Below are 24,005 nucleotides of genomic sequence, written 5' to 3' on the forward strand. Positions count from 1 at the left end.
GTCTAGTGTAGTGTAGTGTAGTGTAGTGTAGTGTAGTGTAGTATAGTGTAGTGTAGTGTAGTGTAGTATAGTCTAGTATAGTGTAGGATAGTCTAGTGTAGTGTAGTATAGTGTAGCATAATGTAGTGTAGTGTAGTATAGTGTAGTACAGTCTAGTGTAGTGTAGTATAGTCTAGTATAGTGTAGCATAGTCTAGTGTAGTGTAGTATAGTGCAGTGTAGCCTAGTGTAGTGTAGTGTAGTATAGTGTAGTACAGTCTAGTGTAGTGTAGTATAGTGTAGCATAATGTAGTGTAGTGTAGTATAGTCTAGTGTAGTGTAGTATAGTGTAGTGTAGTATAGTCTAGTGTAGTGTAGTATAGTGTAGTGTAGTGTAGTATAGTCTAGTGTAGTGTAGTACAGTCTAGTGTAGTGTAGTGTAGTATAGTGTAGCATAATGTAGTGTAGTGTAGTGTAGTATAGTCTAGTGTAGTGTAGTATAGTGTAGTGTAGTATAGTCTAGTATAGTGTAGCATAGTCTAGTGTAGTGTAGTATAGTGTAGCATAATGTAGTGTAGTGTAGTGTAGTACAGTCTAGTGTAGTGTAGTACAGTCTAGTGTAGTATAGTCTAGTGTAGTTTAGTATAATATAACATAGTAAAGTCTAGTTTAGTACAGTATAGTGTAGTACAGTATAGTGTAGTATAGTATAGTGAGGTATAGTATAGTGAGGTATAGTGTAGTGTAGTATAGTGTAGTGTAGTGTAGTATAATATAACATAGTAAAGTCTAGTGTAGTACAGTATAGTGTAGTACAGTATAGTGTAGTATAGTATAGTGAGGTATAGTATAGTGAGGTATAGTGTAGTGTAGTATAGTATAGTGAGGTATAGTGTATTGTAGTACAGTATAGTGTAGTATAGTATAGTGAGGTGTAGTCTATTGTAGTACAGTCTAGTGTAGTGTAGTATAGTATAGTATAGTGAGGTATAGTATAGTGTAGTATAGTCTAGTGTAGTGTAGTATAATATAATATAGTGAGGTATAGTGTAGTGTAGTATAGTATAGTGTAGTATAGTCTATTGTAGTACAGTCTAGTGTAGTATAGTATAGTATAGTGACATATAGTGTAGTGTAATATAGTCTAGTGTAGTATAGTCTAGTGTAGTATAGTATAGTATAGTGACGTATAATGTAGTGTAATATAGTCTAGTGTAGTATAGTGTAGTATAGTGTAGTGTAGTATAGTATAGTATAGTATAGTGTAGTATAATATAGCGTAGTGTAGTATAGTGTAGTGTAGTATAATGTAGTGTAGTCTAGTGTACTAGACTGCAGCAGCTTTATATGGCTAAAGTGACAATAAAAGCTTCTTGACTTATAGTGTTACATAGCGTAGTATAGTATAGTATAGGGTACTGTAGTGTAGTATAGTGTTGTGTAGTATCGTATAGAATAGTATAGTATAGGGTACTGTAGTGTAGTATAGTGTTGCATAGTGTAGTGTAGTATAGAATAGTATAGTATAGGGTACTGTAGTGTAGTGTTGTGTAGTATAGTATAGTATAGTATAGTATAGTATAGTATAGTATAGGGTACTGTAGTGTAGTATAGTGTTGTGTAGTGTAGTATAGAATAGTATAGTATAGGGTACTGTAGTGTAGTGTAGTGTAGTGTAGTATAGTATAGTATAGTATAGAATAGTATAGGGTACTGTAGTGTAGTGTAGTGTTGTGTAGTATAGTATAGAATAGTATAGTATAGGGTACTGTAGTGTAGTGTAGTGTAGTGTAGTATAGTATAGTATAGTATAATATAGTATAGTATAGTATAGTATAGGGTACTGTAGTGTAGTGTTGTGTAGTATAGTATAGAATAGTATAGTATAGGGTACTGTAGTGTAGTATAGTGTTGCATAGTGTAGTGTAGTATAGAATAGTATAGAATAGGGTACTGTAGTGTAGTGTAGTGTTGTGTAGTATAGTATAGTATAGTATAGTATAGGGTACTGTAGTGTAGTGTTGTGTAGTATAGTATAGAATAGGGTACTGTAGTGTAGTATAGTGTTGCATAGTGTAGTGTAGTATAGAATAGGGTACTGTAGTGTAGTGTAGTGTTGTGTAGTATAGTATAGTATAGTATAGAATAGTATAGTATAGTATAGGGTACTGTAGTGTAGTGTAGTGTTGTGTAGTATAGTATAGAATAGTATAGCATAGGGTACTGTAGTGTAGTATAGTGTAGTGTAGTGTAGTATAGTGTTGCATAGTGTAGTGTAGTATAGAATAGTATAGGGTACTGTAGTGTAGTGTAGTGTAGTGTTGTGTAGTATAGTATAGTATAGTATAGTATAGTATAGTATAGTATAGTATAGAATAGTATAGCATAGGGTACTGTAGTGTAGTATAGTGTAGTGTAGTATAGTGTTGCATAGTGTAGTGTAGTATAGAATAGTATAGGGTACTGTAGTGTAGTGTAGTGTTGTGTAGTATAGTATAGTATAGTATAGTATAGAATAGTATAGTATAGGGTACTGTAGTGTAGTATAGTGTTGTGTAGTGTAGTGTAGTATAGAATAGTATAGTATAGGGTACTGTAGTGTAGTATAGTGTTGCGTAGTGTAGTGTAGTATAGAATAGTATAGTATAGGGTACTGTAGTGTAGTGAAGTATAGTGTAAGGCGTGGGGTTTAGCCGCCCGTGGATTGATTTCAATAAAGACGATGGACTTGAAAATATAGACGGCACACAACTTTTATTGAGCCAAAGAAAGACTATGGAGACACTACTCTTCATGCCTGCTTCACTCTACCACACTCTCCCTTTCTTCGTTCCCGCACTTCCCTTCCCATTAAATCATCCCCCTTCCCGGAGGACATAACGGCAAAATAAAAGTCCTTTAGCGAAAACATACAGAAATACAGTAGAATACAACAAACATTAATCAAACAACTTCAGAGTATAGTATAGTATAGTACAAGGTAGTATACTGTTGTATAGTATAGTATAGTATAGTATAGTATAGTATAGTATAGTATAGTATAGTATAGTATAGTATAGTATTGGGTAGTGTAGTATAGATTTTCCTGTTCTATAAATTTGTAAACTAACCACAGATCACAGTGATCAACAACTGAGTGGGGAAAACACCCAACTGTACAGTGGTCAAGCATTTCAGGACAAGCTATTTATTTTTCTTTGTTTGTTTGTTTATAGATGTATTAAAGTTTAAACACTATTGACTGTGAAATAAAAAAAACACCACTCCATCACACACCTACATCTTTATATTTAATGACTAATTCATAGTCCTTTCTCTCTAGTGGGAATCTAAATGTGTGTAAGCTAACAGACTGTAAACTCAGTGACAATAAAGTTAAATCTAATCTAATCCAATCTACTCTAAGCCTAGCTTTGAGCTACAGTTGATAGTAGATAGGGTTAGAATTAACTAAGTGTTTAGTATAATTAAGACATGCCTCTGATACCTCTGTTTTTGGCAAACTGCATGGCGTGTAAGTCTGTAGTTACATGCCTTAATTTTAGTATAAAATCCTCAGAAAGTGTACATAACAAGCTATCTAGCCGCTGTTTCTAATCTGATTAAATAGCACAAATTTCTTGAATTTTAACCAAAAAAAAATTCCACTGCCATTGTCTCAGTAACTTCAGTTTAGAAGTCATAAACTCTCCACATTTAATCTGAAGACATTGTCCAACTATACGGTATTATAAGGGGTTAAGTGTTAAGATGAAGCTTGTGGTTCACAGCAGCCTGACCTACACCACTTTAAAGGAAGTCTGTCAGAAGATAACCAAAAAACCACCAGATTTATTTAAAAAAGAGAGATTATTGAGATACAAATATCCGATATGTGATCTTGATGTTCTTTTATTTTTAAGTTAAGAGTCAGGATAAACAACCCCCCCCCCCTGCCCACACACACACATACCTGGATGAACAGAATAGTAACATTATTATGAAAAGAACAAAAACACAGTGATAATTTCAGAATAACTCATAATAACCCCAAACACCACTTAAAAATGCATTTACGTCTCATACACACATATGCTGCACATCCCCCATCCTCCCACAATAACATCTCATAAAAAGAGCTTATTACAGTGCTTTGCATCTTGGGAAATTAATAATTTGGTGTAAAAAAAAAAAAAAAAAAGATAAATAAAATGAAAGATGAAATCGTGTGTGTGTGTGTGTGAGAGAGAGAGTGAGAGAGAGAGAGAGAGAGAGAGAGAGAGACACAGCGCTCCAAAATCTATTGTCTTCTAAAAAATTATATATATAATAAATGAAATAAAAGCAGTTCATGCTAATGGACTTCAGGCATTTGAAGCCTACTGTAAAGGTGAGTTGTAACTATTTTCCATTTACTGCCTTGTACCCAGACGGTTAAAAAAAAACCCAAATGCATTAAAGTCATCTTAAAAGTCTCTCTCTATCTCATCTTTCTTACTCCTACAGCATCCCTGACTCACACGGTGTTCCTTTTTTTCTCACCCACCATCACTTATTCACTTAAGGTTTTCACTCACTTAACTTCCCTTCTTCCATCCTTCCTATTTTATCCCTCTCTTTTTCCTGTACCTCTCTCTCTCTCTCTCTCTGACTAACTCAGTTAGGGAAAACACATTATTTGTTCAAGTCTTAAACCATCTCAGTCTCAAAGTCTAGACAGCAGACAAGCAGTAGCTACACACACACACAAACACACACACACATTATTCCCATCTTAACCCCTGATATGCAAGTACGTTGCAGTTGGCTTAAGAGGACGTTACACACAAAGCTTGAGTCCATCAAATCCACTCCAAATCCGCCAGCTGACACAGATAATGGAGTCTGTCCATGTGTATGTGTACATGTGTAAGTGTATTAGTGCATTACACAGTGCAGAAGGGCTGTAGGCTGCTTCTGTGCATGTGTATGCCTGTGTTTATTGCTGGGTTGTGTATCAAATAACATCAAAATTAGATATCAACAGCCAAATTTGTGTTTATTCGAATGCTAATCGAATATATGCACGGTGCAGGATATAGCACCTGAAGTGTATGTAATCCATCCCTCCCTTTCACTTAGCGTCCAAGGCCCATGTAATATCGTGCACACATACACACCCACCGCCAACTGTTTCGCCAGGTGGCCCACATCGCTAAGCTCCTGAAGCAATTATCCTCACTGGAATCCTATCTCTTCGACAACAATCGGCATGGTACTGTCGGCATGGCAGTGCATGTGTTTGCGTGTGAGTGAGACAGATAATAATGATGTCAGATGATGGCACTGAACGTTGAAAATGGTGTGTGTATGATCAGACTCAGCACAGTTTGCATTCTTTATTGTAAGATTTCGAGGAACTGTGACCGTTTTTAATAAAGTTGCAATATTCTGGGGGAAAATTCTAATATTATATGAATCAGGGATTGGAAGTAAACTTTCAATATAAGCATCTCTCAAGATAGGCGCAGTACTTGTATTTCCTCACTTGTGAATCCTACACTAAACTATAACTTCACAGTGTTCCTCCTTTCTTAGAATACTTAATGAGTATATCCTTCAAATATCACATATTAAGTTATTCTCAAAATACAGCTTTATTATTTTCTTCAGCAGCGGCCCATGTGTTACTTTAGATTTACTGGCTTGCTAATGATGCACCCAGATAAAGTAGGCCACATTTTATGTAAATAATATGCGTACAGGATGTAAATAAAGACAGTTGGTGAGCTCCTGTCACATGGCGGAAGCTTATTCATCAGTGACCCGACATTATGACCATGTCATGAATAAGACATTGTTGATCAGCTCATATGTCATTCCTGCTGCTTGTATCTACGCATTTCCAAGCTATGATGGTATGCAGAAATGTTGAGGTGGGCGACATTTCCCTACATTACCCAATGCAATTGGTGCATATGTAAGTATCTGAGTTAAACCTTTACCCCATGCCTTTAAATGTAACAAAAGTCAGTGATCTAGGATTATGTCCAAAGGTCATGTCGGTATTTACACGGGGAAGTTACATACACTATATTGCCAAAAGTTTTGGGACACCCCTCCAAATCATTGAATTCAGGTGTTTTTCAGGGTTTGGGCTCGGCCACTTAGTTCCAGTGAAAGGAACTCTTAATGCTTCAGCATACTAAGACATTTTCATGCTCCCAACTTTGTGGGAACAGTTTGGGGATGACCCCTTCCTGTTCCAACATGAAAGCAAGGTCCATAAAGACATGAATGAGAGAGTTTGGTGTGGAGGAACTTGAGTGGCCTGTACAGAGCCCTGACCTCAAACCGATAGAACACCTTTCGAATTGAATTAGAGCGGCAATATAGTGTACACCTGAATTCAATCATTTGCAGGGGTGTCCTAAAACTTTTGGCAATAAAGTGTATATTCTGTTATGAGTTACACACATGCTAAAGGCAGATTTCTGAGTGTCCCTTTCAGATTATGCAAATTACCTATAATTTACCTCAGAAGAGAATTTACAGCATCCTATTATTTTCTATTTCTGTTTTTAAATCAGTAGTTAATTGTTCAGTCATGCCAGCTAATTTTTCATGCTTTAAATTTGCGATTTTCACCCAACAGTTTGAAAGACTCAACTTTTATGCTTACTCGCACCTCATGAGCGAATTAATAGTTTTATGAGTTCCTGTAGATAAGCAATGACTCTGTCATTATGATAAAAATGTTCATACTATTATACATACATCCATAGATTTATACTATACTATTATCATACTATAAATTAATTATTAATTACTTAAGTCATACTTACTTATTTAACATTGGTCTTAAACAGCATTCCATAGTTTTTGAGTTTATTTACAGCCAAAAAAATAAATTTTTATATGACATATTTCATATGACAAATAAATTTTTATATGCATATGCAATTTTACTTCCTCATGTATAGTATTTATAGAAAAGACAAGGTCACGTTACCTTACAGACTCAGATGGTCATCATTTTTTGTGGTCATACCAAAAAAAACCAAGACAAGACATACCGTAAGATCAGCACGCTATTTTTGTGACCATTAGCGCATCTGGTACCGTGACACATTGTCAAAAGGTGTGGTTAAGCTTTTATGATATCCAATCAAATCAGCTCCTCTCATGCCCTTTAAAACCCATTAACATTTTCATAATGATAAACAATTAGAAGCTAATTTCAGACTTTATATTGGTTTCTTTAATCGTATCCATAACCAGCCGACTCATGGGGGACTTCAAAAATAATGTCTCCCCTTTTACATCAATATCGTATTGAATGTGCTACAACTAGGGGTCCAAGTGTGACTAAAACTCTTCCCAAAACCTTTTAGCAGCCACAACTAATTGATAAAATAATTAAGTCTGGTTTATTTAGACTGTATTTGGGTGGAATGTTATAAATAGTCAAACAGCCATGAAACCAGGTTGTAAGAAATGGGACATGACATATAAGGCTGCTTATAAGGTCAGGAAAATACCATTTTATCCCTGAGCTTGTACTGAGAAGGAGGTCTCAGGAGGCAGTAGTACGCCCATATTTCTGAACAAGAATGGGATCCCACTGTGTCTCTGCACATTTTGATTGTCACACCCCCCTTTTTTATGGACCTATATAATGACCCAGCTAGATTGCAACAACATGCTGACTAACTCCTAATTTATGCTTGGGTTGGCATTAAAATAGAGACTTTACTTAAACTTTCAGACCTAAAAGGGAATATGTTTTCTTAAAAGAAAAAAATCTTGCAGTAAACATGTCTACTGACTCTGTCATGTATTTCTCAGAAAAAAAATCCAGTGTGTGTGTGAAAGTGGGAGTGTTAGTGTGTCACTATAAGAGGAACACGATATGAACTCAGCTTACTTTATGAGATCCCAACACTCTGTGGAATACACCCTCACACGTGCTGTGTGTAAGTGAGAGAAGAAGAAAAAAAACAAAGAAGATATAAAACGGTTTGCAGGTTCCGGAGAGAGATCATTTTATGTGTGTCTATATATTGAGAAGAAGATTTCTCAAGGGTTATCAGAGACGTGGCCTCCTCACAGCTTCAGCATCGCAGGTTCGCTCCTGTGCTCCATTTACTGCCTGTGTAGAGTTTCCTCTTCAAACTCACATCACTAAATTGCCTCTAAGTATGAATATGTGTGTGATGCTCCGTAATGGACTGGATGTATTCCTGCCTCATGATAACTATTTTTAGGATAACCTCTGAATCCCCTGACCAGGATAAAACAATTACTGAAGATGAACGAATGAAACGATTCTTGCTTGTGAAGGAAAATCGAAGCATTATCAAGCCTGAATCCTATAAAATTTAAAGCATGTTTATAATAAACTAAATTTCATTAGCAGCATTGCCTTACAAATTCTGACTTCAACTTCTTCTATTTCATCATTAGACCAGCTGGAAATCTTTATGAGAATCATATTAATGTGTAAAATATTTCAAATTTCAATTTCCGTCTTCATTTAGAAAAGCTAAGAATTTTGGGAATTAAATTCATTTATTGTTGATAACCACCAAACTGTTTCACACTCAAAGCCCAGACACTTATGTTTTTACCTTTACCAATAAAATTCAGGCTTTGTGTCATTTATATTTTGCATCTTGTACCCAACCAGAATGCACACATTCATATTTATTATGAAAAAGATCTGGTATATTTTTACCCCTGCCTTTCGCCCAATGTGTGCTGGGATAGGCTCCAGCAGATCCCTGTGACCCGAATTAGGAATAAAGCGGATGGATGGATGGTATGTTCTTCTTTCATTACATACAAAGCATTCTTTAAGACTGCTGCATCCTAGACTGTACTGTCCATTTGTGTGACCAAAACACAATTTTGTCCTCAGCACACTCTTTGTAATTCCTTTCTTTAGACTTATAGGCTTTTTTTTCTCATGTTATGGCTTCAATGTGCTTAACTTTTTGAGGTCATGACTTCCGCACTGTAAAGATGAAGAAGTAGCAGCAGCTTTGATTTGTCACGTATACATTACAGCACAGTGAAAGTCTTTTCTTCACACATCACAGCTAAGGACAGACATGATAAAGCACCCATAGAGCAGAGAGAGTTAAGAGTTCCCAAGGGCCCAAACAGTAGCAGCTTGGGCATCAGTGCTGGGGTTTGAACCTCCAGCCTTTTGATCACTTGCCTGGAACCTTAGTGATCTGAGCCATAACTGCCTGCATTCTTGTGCAAATACTGAGGTAATTAGACAGAAATTCCTCTGATTGAGAAACATCTCAGTTCTGAGTCCTGTGAACACTAAAAAAAAAAAGGTGTTGTGGTGAAAATTTGTGAGTAATTAGACACCAAATACATCTCTGTGTCTCACAGTTAGTCTTTTATACACACATAAACGCTAAGATGCAAATATTAATTGGCTGCTTACTTCTCTTTTTCTCATAAATTTTAATTTCTTCATTCTTCAATAGTTGACCTTGGTTAGCTGCACCCTCTGTCCTGGCCATGGCAAAACAAGTCTACACTCTGCTTGCTCACTACATCAGTTGTACAACATTTCAGTTTTTCCATTACAGTGTCATCATATATTCCCCTAGTAACATATTGCTTCTAAACTTACGGGAATCTTGATCTTTTCACACTTAACCTCTTTCACTATAACTTACATTCAATTCAGCACGTATCAAAGAATCATCATATTTCAAGCAACAGCATGTCACCCTGTCCACCCTCCGGCTGTCTCTGGGGGATGAAGAAACCATGGAGATCCTATATGGAATCTTTTTAATAACTAAGTGGCATAACATATTCTAAGAACTTTTTAGAAGGACTACAGGTAAATGCAGTGGCTTTGCAATAAAACTCTAATAACACACACTAGCAGACATTTATGGTTCGAGGACTCCTCTGTGCTTATTTAATGTTTTTTATATTAATAAACAACACCGTTGAGCTAAAATGACAACACAGGTATTACTTAGGATGAGTGCTTCCTGCTGAACCAGTAGACTCCCACATAAATATATAAAAATAAAAAAAAAACCTCCATTAGCATAAAATGGAATTACTTGGAAACATTGGAGCATTCTCAGTCCTAGTCTGGCCTTACTTTCTGCATTTAAAGTGCCCCCCATTGTGATGCGCAGGAATCCGCCCAATATTTTGTCAGTCGGTGTTCAAATCTGATTTACCGGCTATACCTGCTGTTGTACCCTGTGCAACTTCACGTCTAAGTGAAAAACGCTCAACCATCCTTTTAAGATTAAAGACGTTATCACATCTGCTGCACAGAATGTGGTTATGTCTTGAAATGGTGTTTGTTGTATATCCCGGAGACAATGAGAGCTTTGAGAATAAGAATTGCTGAACACAGTCGTAGTATTTTAGAAGCAGAAGCATTGTAAGAATCCATCCTCTTGCTGTAAATTTGACAGAAGCAGGAGAAAATGTAGCTTCTGAGCTAGACCAAACTTCCGTTAATGTTCACATTAAACATCAGAATGGGGGGAAATGTCATCACAATGACTTGGGCCAAGACATGGTTGATGGTGCCAGACTGGCTGATTTTGCGTAGCTCAAAAACCGCTGATCTCTGGAAATCTTCAGGCACCAGAGTCTTCAGAGTTTACATAGTTATTTGAATAACCACTCTTTACAACTGTGATGAACAGAAAAGCATATCAGAATGAACGACATGTTAACCCAGACAAGGCGGATGGGCTCAACAGCAGGATACCATATTGGGTCAAGACCAGGAATCTGAGGCTACAGTGGGCATTAAACTATTCAGAAAAAACCTTACCTGTCCTAGACCTTCAGGTCTTTTTGAAGAGTCTAGACATCCCTAGTCTTGAGCAGCCAAATGTTCAGACTTACAGCAGAAGGTTTGGACTCCATAGCAGTACCACCCAGGTGGGTGTCTGACTAACAATAAATTGGTTGTAAAGCAACCAATCACAGTTAGTTTTATTCAGCGTCATGTTTAGGTGCATGAAAATACAAAGTCATTGTCCCTACCAAAACAGACTCACATGCAATCATAGCTCGTTCAAAAGAAATGAATGAGTCTGTACCATGAACTTCACATCATTTGGAAAATCCAGCATTTAGCTGTTTCTTATAAGACAGCTACGGCTGTAAACACAACATATCCTTCTTCCACAAGGGAAGCAGAGCATCACTCAGGGTTTGTTTCCGGGTGGACTGTTAAAAAAATTGACACATCTCCCAGAACTTCTGTAGAATCCAACCAATCAGATAACTTCAAAGCTCCTGAAGTGTTTCCAATTTTGTGTACCATGTACATCAGAAGCACAGCAAACGGTTTGTGGGTGTGGCATTTGAGGCTGAGATTAAGCCATCCCCTAATGTTAAGAAGAAGAAGCTTGTGTCACATATATATTACAGCATAGTGAATTTTTACAAATGTTTTGTATATCCCAGCTTGAGTGAGAGCACAGGGTCAGCCATGACACAGCAGACCTGGAGGAGAAGGGGTTAAGGGCCACTGGGATTATTCCTTATATTATATCCATATTATATCATATGAAAGTCAGTTGTAGTGAGACTGAGTACATGTGTGTGAATGAAAGGGAGGGAAGTGGAACAGTAAGATTACAGGGTGAAGAGGTGAAGAAGGTACAGGAGTTTAAGTACTTGGGGTCAACAGTCCAGAGTAATGGAGAGTGTGGGAAAGAGGTAAAGAAGCGAGTGCAGGCAGGTTGGAATAGGTAGAGAAAGGTGTCGGGAGTTCTGTGTGATAGAAAAATATCAGTGAGAATCAAGGGGAAGGTGTACAAGACAGTGGTGAGACCGGCCATGCTGTATGGTTTAGAGGCAGTGTCACTGAGGAAGAGACAGGAGGCAGAGCTGGAGGTAGCAGAGCTGAAGCTGTTGAGATTCTCTTTGGGAGTGATGAGGTTGGACAAGATTAGGAACGAGTACATCAGAGGGACAGCTCATGTTGGACGTTTGGGGGCCAGATTAAGATGGTCAGAGGAGGGAGAGTGAGTGTATTGGTGGGAGAACGTTTGGCCAGGCAGGAGGCAAAGAGGAAGGCCAAAGAGGAGGTATATGGATGTAATAAATGAGAATATGAAGCTAGTGGGTGCAAGTGTTGAGCATGCAGAAGATGGGGGGATAGGTGGAGGGAGATGATTCGTTGTGGCAACCCCTGAAGGGAAAAGCCAAAAGAAGAAGAAGATATCCATATTATATCATATGGATTTTGTAGTACTGAGCCTTCTGGAAATGTAAGTTCTATTAACTGCTTACATATTTATCATAGGGGCAGCACGGTGGCTAAGTAGGTAGCACTGTTGCCTCACAGCAAGAAGGTCCTGGGTTGGAATCCCGGGTTTGAACAGGCACTGACCTTTCTGTGCGGAGTTTGCATGTTCTCCCCGTGCCTATGTGAGTTTACTCTGGGGACTCCGGTTTCCTCCCACAGTCCATAAACATGTACATCAGGTTGATTGGTAATTCTAAATTGCCCATAGGAGTGAGTGTGTGGTTGTCTGTCTATATGTGGCCCTGTGATGGACTGGCGACCTGTCCAGGGTGTACCCCTGCCTTTTGCCCAATGTGTGCTGGGATAGGCTCCAGCAGATTTCCGTGACCCCAATTAGAAATAAAGCGGGTATAGATGATGGATGTTTGTTTTAATTCAATTCTTGTCTCCGCCCCTAGATGATGGATGGATGGATGGATGGATGGATATTTATCATAAATACACCTGCTACACCCAGTCTGCTACACTGAATACAAATAGAAATATTCTTATAGAAAAAGCATGGGCGTATAGAATAATGTAGTTATACAGTTTATGTTTTATATGTTGAGTATATTTAAGATAGTGTGATTATAGAGGTTGGGTTGTTTATGTGCTGCATGTACAATTATAGGAATGCAGCTCTGCCCACAAGTTTATCGAGTGATCGTGATTAGTATGCTCCGAATAAAACTACTGTAAATTCTGACATGGACATTCATTTTTGATTTGAACTTTAGCCGTTACATGTAAGTTTATACACGTATTACATAAACATCTAGACTTTAGTTGTTATACAATGGTTTATTAAGCCACATCAAAGCTGTAAATATTAAACTAATGTTATGTTTCAGGTGTATGATGCAAACATTAGATACAAATTTGCTAGGTTCAACTATACTGAACATCTCTCCCAGTGGTACTGAATTCTGATACCTCTCTAGTCAGTTTAAAATGCTTGACGGCAGAGGTACAGAGAGCTGGTTCACAACCTTCACATTATTATTTCATATTCCAGCTCTATGGATTCGCTCCAGTATTTTCAAAATTCTGCATCACAAATTGGTCAAAGTTATATTTTATGTATAACCTCTTGCCGGTTCTTTACACGTACGTGACACACACATAGACACATAGACATCTTTTTTACTTTTGTTTGGTCAGACTTTCTGTTTTCTGCCTTCTATTTCTGCCACCGCTAACAGAGACAAATGAACCTTTTCTAAAACATTTATAATCACACATTTGACAAAACTGTGGTTCGTACTTTAATTTTTATTGTTTAGGAACATTTTATTAAAAACTATAACTCTTTGTAGAAGGTTGACTCGGATAAAGTTGCAGCAGTTTTGTTTACTGGTCTAGTCAATAGAAGTATCTCTGTTTTATTTTCATTAGCGTTAACAGCTACACTTCATTAGACTCTCAGTAGCAGAGGCTCACTATAGTCCAGTCCTCCACAGGAAAATATCATATGTATAACTAATTCCATACATTAAAAATTATCATTGGTAACATTTAAAGGATAAAGTCTATAAAGTTTCACTTTTCTTCCGTTGAGTTATTTGACTTCCTGCCATACCACAAGCACTATTTTCCTGGATAAAATCAATGAAGTCATATAGCTTCCACAATAATTTCTGAACCTTTAAATCTTAAAATGATCCTCTTCCAGATAGGATGTGCGATGCTTTTCTTCTCTGCACGGTAGTAAAGACTAGTTATTTGAATTACTCTGGACTTTACCAGTCCTTACCACAAGGACTATTATTAAAATATAGTATGTTTGCCTCCACAATAACTGCTGATCCTTTTCCGTATACTCCTTTATGAGAAATATAATTTCAGTATGCATCGGAGCATTTTATCTTTAACATTGGTTTGAGTCTGTCGTCACTTTGACTGCAAGCACTGATTCACTAAAGCTAAAAATTCTTGTGGGTTTTTGACCATGGAGTGTGAGTGCTCAGTGATGCCAAGTATGCTGTAGTTGATATACCTCACCTCAGATATAACTCACTATTTTTAGTAGGGGTTGATGTAAGGTTCTTGAAAAACTGGTTACATTTGTTTGAAAGGTAAAGAAATGTTCGATACGCAGTGTGAAATATTATGTGTCTGTGAAAGTTCCATTAATACATTAATACTATTATTACCCTAATACACACACACACATACACACACACGAGCATGTGTCAAGATAAAGGTCCTCTTTCAGCTATGGGTAGTCTTAGTGTGTCCTACGAGTCATACCTTCTGCTCGGAGGTGAGTGATGATCACAGTGGGACATTTAAACATCTTGGGCAACAGTACCAATGGACACTGATGTTTCTCCCTGCTGGGAGAATGATGACACATTCTCTAAGGGGCATAGGGCCAGACGACAAGAATCCTGGCCAGTGCCTCCACCCACTCAGCTAAACATGGCTACACCTGGCGGGACCGGGTGTTCAAGGGTGGCGTCCTGCCCAGCCTCCTTATCGTGGTCATCGTTTGTGATGTAGCTGCCTCATGGGGTCCAGTGACTATACTGTTCCTTAACATGCCACATGCTGCCATAGTGACTGACCTACAGTGGAGGTCAAACGTCTGAGAGCAAAAACAAAAACATATTCTTTTCCAATTTAATACAAAAAACATTCACTACGAGTGATATTATCAGCAACAATGGACAATCTTAGATATATTCACATGAGGAATTATTTGTGTTTGGTACGTCCCACTTTAAATGCAGCGTTCAGTCGAGTTGGCATGGACCACGCAAGCCTGACGATCCATATTAGATCAAATCATCATAGTGTTGGGCTGAATATTCATGATACTGTTCTGGATTGGTCACAATTCAGAACCTTTCTGTTTCTTTCCAGTTTTCCAAGTTTTCTCAGACTTTTAGACGCAACTATGTATATGCCTGACTAAATCCGGGCTGATATTTTCAGCCCATGTCACCGCGGCATCCATAACACGTCATCAGCCGAGACGAGGTAAGCACAAGTGAAATGCAGCCTCAGCAGCTGATTATTAATTTAGCTTCATTATATAATCAGCATATAAATTGGGACAAGTAATGACATAAGCTTAAAGTGTCCATTCTAAGGCAAACGTGTGTGTTGAATATAGTATATTATATAACCAGTTTTTGGTGCATGCTTATAGGTTAAAGTATTAAAAGAATGCTCCTGCCCTATCATTGAAAATAAATAAATAAATAAAACTCCAGACCTTTTCACTCCCTATCGCTTTCACCTTTCCTCCCTGTGTTTAACCATAGGTTACTTCCTCACACTTTACCGTTTTTTCTTCCCTCCTTCCTTCTTCCTGTCTCAGCTGATTCCCTCCCTCTCATTCTCTCTCTCTCTCTCTCTCTCTCTCTCTCCCTTAGCTATTTTTAGCACTGGCTCATTTGGGCCTCTAAAACAAGCAGCTCTGTGGTGGAGCAAACGCATCAGCGCACTCACAAACACACGTACACACACACACACACACACACACACACACACACACTCTTCATCTCCATTGCACTGCATGTGCACACAATTCACACATCTTCCATTGCATCCGTGTGTGTTTCTATTTTCCGCTTAGCTAGTGATTTTCCATCATTAGCACACCTGACCTCACACACATGTAAGCATGCAGATAATTCAGAGACACACTCTCTGCTCTGTATACCAACACCTAAACATCGAAAGTCACAAAAAATACAATCACACAATTTATCGTGAACTGCTGCATTGCAGGCTTCCTTTTATAAAGCTCACACTTTTTTTTTGGAGAGCCAAGCTGGAATCTAAAAGGGGGGAAATGGACTCATATCGCGCACATATGTTAGAGCTCTACAGGAATTACTGCAGCAATATGTTTAACTCATGTTCGTAGTGACGTCCAATTTATATCGAAATTGACTGTCAAATTGTAAGACGCTTGTGCATATTATAATCACGTGCTTTTACATATTACAATAAAAATCACTTTGTAAAGAGTTGCCTTGCTGCATCGAGGCTCCAGGGTTATTTCCTGAGGTCTTTTCACCTGTTTTGCGTGTGTCTGCATGGGTTACCTCAGGGTTCTCCAGTTTCCTCCCATGCTAGTAGTTGGATTGACTGATAATTTGCAAGAGTGTGTGTGTGAGTGTGTGGATACACAGTAGCGCTGATCAGAATAAAGCATTTATTGAAGATAAATGACTCAATGTAATTTTTAGAGCAGTCAGTGATCAGTGGAACTTAATATTTCAGTTAAACCTGACAGTTACCTAAGGCTTTCATTGCTGCTTTCTTATTGGTTAGGGTTTGTCATATGACCAGTATTAAACACAGGAAGTCAGTGGTATGAACAGAAGGGGTGAATGTTAGTAAACTGCTTCAATTAGTAAATGACTAAATATAAAAGCCTATTAAAGCTGAACTGACAATCACACAAGACAAGAAAATGTTCAAATTAATGACGGTGTCCATTTATAATACAAACGATTATTGACTATCCAAATGTATTTATCATGTGATATGGCATACAAAACATAGGAATAGATAATTAGATTATCAGAATGTATCATATTAAGTGATATATACTGTTATATATACAAATACAAAATAAAGACTTTTACACCAATCAAGCATAACATTATGACCACCTGCCTAATATTTAATATATAACCAAAACAGCCCTGACCTGTCATGCACTGTGTATTCTGACACATTTCTATCAGAACCAGCATTAACTTCTTCAGCAATTTCAGCAACAGTAGCTCATCTGTTGGATCGGATCACACGGTCCAGCCTTCTCTCCCCTCATGCATCAATGAGCCTTGGCCGCCCATGACCCTGTCGCCGGTTCACCACTGTTCCTTTCTTGGACCAATTTTGATAGATACTGACCACTGCAGACCGGAGACACCCCACAAGAGCTGCAGTTTTGGAGTCCAGTCGTCTAGCCATCACAATTTGGCCCTTGTCAAACTCGCTCAAATCCTTACGCTTGCCCATTTTTCCTGCTTCTAACACATCAACTTTGAGGACAAAATGTTCACTTGCTGCCTAATATATTAGCCACTAACAGGTGCCATGATGAGGAGATCATCAGTGTTATTCACTTCACCTGGCACTGCTCATAATGTTATGCCTGATCGGTGAATATATACAAATATTACAGTCCAAGTTATTCTAACAGAATGTGTGTGTGTTTTTAAGTCCTTTTTTATTATTACTATGATACAGAGTTGATTTCATAGTTTAAAATGGTGTTAAGTTTTACTGCTCATATTTAAAGGATTTAAGGATTTAAATTTCATTTTCTATTGAATTTACCACAAGGGTCAGTTATGGCAATGTCAATAGTATTGTAGATCAAAACTGGCCCAAGTGTAATCACCCACATCTGAGGTTCTCACAGTGTTTGTAATCTGGACCAAACTATGCAACAAATGCAACAAACCGTATCTAATGATTGTGTGACATTCCATATTGACTCAAACTCTCTGAAAGTTCAAATAAATAGTAAAATGTCAGGGATATGGTTGAGGTGAGTCTGTCTTTTGGCAGTCTTTTGGTTCATTGGTCCATGAAGGTATGTGGGCCAGACAAAAGCATTGCAATTGTGTTGGCACTGGGCCATGACTCATTTGCTATCTGATATTGACTCTATATTTTACTGTGCAGATTTTATGAAGGGATGATAAAGGTATGGCAATATGGCAAGGGCCACTGACATGCCTGTCATGTGACTTTTTCATGGATGGCATCTCAGTTTTAATTGACAGTTTTCAGTACGTGTATCTACAGAGCATGCGAGCATGAATAGAGAGCCCTTCATCTGGCTTGTATGAGTTAGCAGAACTTTTTTCTTCCATGAGATCAAGACAGGGAGCGAGGGAAAGAGAAAACTGTTTGACTGTGACAAGCCTGTCTGTCCTACGCCGGTCCTTAAGGCTTTTTTAGAAATGATAGACAGAGGGAAGAAGAGAAGGACAACTACGTGGAAGAAGTGCTGACTTGGACATGCCTGTCCATCTCAGTTGGACATCTGCCATTAAGGAGACATCAATATTTCAGAGCGTAGTGAGATCCAAGAACATTCTAGTACTCAGTCCATTAGCAGGTTGCACCATCAATACACCACACAGAAGTGTATGAGTGTGTGTTGTGCATGCATGAGCTAAGATTGCCAATCCTTCAGGATCGGCCTTGAGACTCGAGATATTGACTGAGGCCTCTCAGAATTATAAAAATTCGATTCTTGAGGTATTTTAGATCTTTTTTCATAAAGTAAAAAACAATACTGTTCTTTCATAAGATTACTCTTGTAAATAGCAAAAACAACCCAGAGAGAGACAGAGAGATATCTGGGAAAACGACCAGGGACCAGTGTTGAATTACTTGTTTGTGTTTGTAAACTCCTCTCTCGTGCTCTCTGCCTCTGTGATTATGTATAAGTGTCTGAAATGGATTTTTCTTTGGCAGTCTTTCTTACTTAATGCTAATATTCAAAATCTGTAACATTTTGCAGTGGGTATAATTATGCCACTATGCAAATAATCCTGAAAACCACAATCCCTGACTTTTCTGTTGTCCTTCACATGTCAACATCTCTCCAGTAGTGTGCTAAAATCAGAAATCCCCCCAAATCTCCATTTTCCATTTGGGCTCTCTCACTTTGCCAAGAAACCGCGTGCATAAACAACACCTCAGTGTGTTGCTCTCTGCTGACCTCAGCCACTTTTTCTTTTTGTACAAGGCATTTGTGCACAAAATAATTAAAGGAAAATTACAAAAAAAAAAAAAAAAGAAAAAGAAAGAAATTTCAGTTATTTGTTTTTTATTTAATAATATTTTAAAATGTGGAATGCTTTCTTAGCAAGAAAAATAAAGCACAAAACCTTCCCTTCCATAGGCTTCCACACATCTTCGAATAACACAGTTAAATTGCTTTTAGAAACTCGAACATACCGCTAATGCAGCAGCATATTATTCTTTGGCATTTGCAGATTTATTACCACACTTTAGTAAAATCTGTTAAAGAACTGAGCAACATTATGAGTCATCTGGGACTATTTTCCTGTTCCATATGTGCGTTTCAGAGATTTCTTCAAATCGTTCATTCCTAGAAACAGTTAAATATATTGATAGACTTGTCTTCCAGTCTTGTCTTCTGTTACACCTCCTACACTGCCTTTCTTGGGAACACTGGGTATGAGGCAGAAACACACCCCGGATGGGACTCCAATGAGAACAGGGACCACTAATACATTTCCGTTGGATAATCCCAGGAGACACATTGGTGCAGTGCATAGCGCTGGTACATCACAGCGCCAGGGTCATGAGCTCGGCTTACTGTCTGTGTGGAGTTTCACATGTTTCTCCCTGTGTGTGAGCGGGTTTCTCTGGGATTCTCCGGTTGTATGTGGATTGGTTATGTTCAACTCTCAGGTGTGTGTGTATGGTGCCCTGTATCCAGATCCTCTGCAACCCTAACCATGATAAAACGTCCCTAATCTCCACATAAACTATTCAGCTGTGTATCGTCTGAAGCACAAATGTTTACTGACAGATCATGTTAAGTAAAGTGTACAACCAGGACTTTACAGCTAAAGCTACTCTGTGTAGGACTTTTCTGATCAAAATGAAAAGACAAATCCGCCCTGTATAACATTATGGTCCTGTTCCCGTGAGTCATCCTGTAATAGTAATTTGCTTTGTCGGGGTTGCTGGGTCAGAAATGGCTAGAAATGTGTACGTATCTGTTTTACACCAGCTCACATACGTCAAAAGTCATCGTGCCCCAGCTTTAGGCACAAAAGACTCTGCTGTCCGGTGAGAAAGAGCGAGAGAGAGGATTTCATTGGAAGTTAGAATTTGTATCAGTAGTAACTGTTAAGAGTAGAAAACTCATGATAACTGGATATTGGATAATGGGAGACATTAGAGTGAATGATCTGAACCATCTGTTTTATATCTGTGTCTCCGTAGGATTTTTAGGGTTAGGGTATTACAAAATACATAGATTAGATAACAAACTACACAGAAAAAAAAAAACATGACGAAATGGACAAGATATGAGAGTAGTTTAGATATTATATCTAGCCAGGGTGTTAGTGGGAGATAGGGAACCGGTTTATATGTATCCTGGGGATGTCCACATGCCTATAACGGCATTATGGCAAACTGCCCTATTTCCCTAACACATGCTTCTTATTACTGGACACATACACTATACCCTAGATTGCTTTAATGGAAACATTCAGCAAACACTTATGTTTAAATAGCTGCACTTAGCTGTTAAATTATTTATATTGTGATGGGAAAACATGTGATTTTCAGGAAGAAACAACATTCCAAAAAAGTATTTAAATGCTGCACTTTTTCAAAGTGTGTTAACGCCACATATGTAAATGTTAAGATATATAAGATTGGTATTATTATCTGAATAATCTTTCATTATGTACATAGAGAAGAAAAAAGTCTAAGGAATCCCACAAATAACAGCTGCTTAATCAGCTGTTTGAACCTAAATACAGTCTGATGACTGTTATTGTACTCACCAGCGTACAGAATCTTTCTGGTGGGTTGCCGCACGTGATGCCCGGTGGTTCCACACGTATTCGCATGAACTCCTTCATTGACTGGGCCTTGGGTTGGCATGCGTGCTGCTCCCACACTGAGCCCTCATCCGTGGTGAGGAGGGACTTGCACAACTCGTACTGGCCTTGAACCTGCACCAGCGTGTGCAGAAGGACAAAGAGGAAGAAAGTGGCTCGCTCCAGCATGACAAGCGCCAACCAGGAAACGAGTGAAGGGCCGTCGTAAAATTCAGAGGAAAGAGATGTTGGCATAGAACAGGAGTCACGTGAGAGCATCTGGTAAACTTGCCACGGTCATTCTGGATGAGGTATTTTTATTTATTTGTTTGTTTTTATCAAAGCATCAATAGGTTAAGGAATTGTTGGTATAAATAATTAAAAAAAACAGGGGAGATACAAATTCAGTGTGAATTGCAAATGAAGTCCCGTGTCCATCTCAGTTTGGTGTCCATCACACCTTCAGAGTCTCTGATCCACTGGTATTCTTTAACCACTCACCAAACTTCATGTTCCTGAAAACAAGAGAATAAAGAGACAGCTTAATTCTCAGACCCTGATTTATTAAAGAGTATGTGTGTGTGTGTGTGTGTGTTCGTGATTTACTAACAGGGTCCAGGGAGGGCTGTGTCTTTTGAATGAGCAAAATAGCAGGTATGTTGTATATGTTTGCATTAATGAATATACTGAAGGTCTGGCATTGAATTAAAATTACTGAGCAATTTAAATAATCTAAAATAAATTGTTTCCATATTAGATACTCATGCTGGAACACAAAAACAATATCAATATCATTTAAAAACATGAACACATTCATGTCTACACTCTATTTTGTGTTTAGGTCAAATTGGTAAATTAATTGATTTAATATTTGACGAAAATGTATTTGCTATGATACGGTTTGAGACACCTCTAAAGCCACTATAATATGATAAAATATGACTTATTATGGTAGTTTCCAATCACTAAATGACCAGCTTTTGATATTTTGTTCATTTGCCAATGTTGATGAGTTACAGGCAAGTAATCAATAATAATCAATTTATGATTGTTGTCTGAAATAATTTCTGTCTTTGCTGTTTAAATCGAAGCAATGATCCAAATTATCCAATTTTTAGTCAGAGCTTTTAATCAGTTTTACCATGCGACTACAGGATATTACAGTTTACACTTCTGGGACACTTTCTGAGATCCAGATCCAGCAAAATTGTCTACAATATACCGGAGCTTCCATGTTTTCTTTTAAGCAATACATACACAGTGTGTTTAAAGACGTAGTAGCAACTTCTAGCAGTTAGTACTAAATGGAAAGCACCACATAGAGATATGTAAAGTAAAACCACAGTAAGTGTATCTGGTGGCTCCGCCCCTTCCACTAGTACAGGGTGTGGTTGTTGAGTGCAGAAAGGTACTATTAGTATTATTAGGAAACTAGTTCCCAGTGTGAACACATAAGTTGATCTACACCTAGTACACAAAGTGCACAATATGATACAGCTTCTTCCTGTCATACCCAAGCTACGTACTACTATATTACATTATGCTAATGCATTTCTGATGGCAGGGATAAGACAAACGAGGCCTGTTTTCTGCAGACATTTTGTTATTCATATAGTTTCTTGTGTAAAGGAACCAATCCAAGAGCTCAAGAATCCTATTTTGGACCATACAAATTACGGGTTAGTTACATATTTACGATAAAATGCCTTTTAGTTTATTAATTCAAATTAAAATCATGGAAAGCCATTCGATATCATGTGCTCTCCTTTTAACTGTGATGACCCGTTGTTTTATTACTCTCCCATTGAGATTGCTATGGCTACAATACAGTATTATCCTCTGATCATACATGCAATGCACACAGTGGTGTGTATACAACAAAGATCAATCAATAAGTCACTCCTGTTACATGATTTTATTAAGCTGTTGATTGGTAAATTGTACATTTCCATTAATAATGATATGAATAGCTAGCAAGGAATCATTTCCTTACTAGTTTAATTCTGGTTTGAACTCAAAAATGCACAATGACAATGTCAGACACTGGCCTAGGGATAACTTTTTCCCATTTTTATGAGCTGTAGTTTGAAGTCAAACAAACAAACACAACAAAAAAAATACTGACACTGCTGTTATGAAGCTAATGTCAAACGAACTAGAGCAATTCGGTGTCATTCGGTTATGAATTAAATCGTAAGAAAGGTACAATGACTAATCCCACCCATAGCCGTGAACTTTGTAACTTTTCACAGCAGTTTCATCTTGCATATAGTTAAGCCATTTGCCAAGCATGAGACCACTTTGGCTTATTTTCATCCACGGGGAAACCAGAGAATGGAGAGACAGTTTTCTGACACTTCCGAGGGACTTTGTGGTTCCTTTGTGACAGGACAAGCTGCATTATTTTTTTGTCTTTATAACATCAGAAGAGAGACAGGCGAGCAGCTGGCATGAGACCGAAGTAGATACAAGCAAGTGATTACAGGAGCGGACTAGTATTACACTTTAAACATAACTCAAAATGGTTAAAAATATATGACCTGTCATTCTTTAATATACAATCACGGTTAGCATTAGCAAACTGCTCTGTTGTATGAGGAATAAAGGTATTGTTTATACACTTTGTGATGTGCCTTTATTGGAAAATAATCAGCATTCAGGATGTAACAGTGCTGATTATTGATTTTATTGATTATTTTTCCTAGAAGAGTGTTCTGGGAAGTCTGTTAGTCAAGTCTGTTAGTCAAAATTAAACTAAATTTTTTTACTTTTCAGTTTTTCAGCAGGAGTGAAAGTTATGTAGTAGGACTGGCCTAATTTATGAATGAAGAACAGACATTTGCCTGATAAGTTAAAACTTTAGGGAAGGCTTTACTACGCCACAAGCCATATTGATCATTTGTATGGTATTAAGCAATGGGATTTTTAATGCACTGTATCGTGGTACCGGAAATGTGAGCAGTGTGACTCGCCCCGTATCTCTCTCTCTCTCTCTCTCTCTCTCTCTCTCTCCTCCGCATAGCGGACGGTAGCGCGCGGGGTGTGTCGCGTCTCCGGTACAGTAAATACGAGTTACTGCATGATAGAGCGCTCATTAAAAAACCCCCGCTATTGCTCACCCATCACCGGCGATACACGTCCACGCGACTTTGGAGCAACTTTAAAGTGACGTGGCGTAAATATTAAGTAAGT

At 38.0% G+C, this 24,005-nt stretch overlaps 1 protein-coding gene across 2 annotated transcripts in view; it reads right to left on the reverse strand.

The window, feature by feature from the left end:
• ntng2b (netrin g2b) overlaps window positions 1–24,005 on the reverse strand; it is a 104,433-nt gene that overhangs the window by 61,075 nt on the left and 19,353 nt on the right. For both annotated transcript variants that reach the window (XM_058415001.1, XM_058415000.1), the window contains exon 2: window positions 20,778–21,328. In XM_058415001.1, coding sequence (XP_058270984.1) covers window positions 20,778–21,092 — 315 coding nt within the window. In that variant the 5' untranslated portion in view covers window positions 21,093–21,328. The remainder of the gene's footprint in view (window positions 1–20,777; window positions 21,329–24,005) is intronic.

The sequence above is a fragment of the Hemibagrus wyckioides genome, linkage group LG18 (assembly GCF_019097595.1).
Source record: "Hemibagrus wyckioides isolate EC202008001 linkage group LG18, SWU_Hwy_1.0, whole genome shotgun sequence".
Lineage (NCBI taxonomy): Eukaryota > Metazoa > Chordata > Actinopteri > Siluriformes > Bagridae > Hemibagrus > Hemibagrus wyckioides.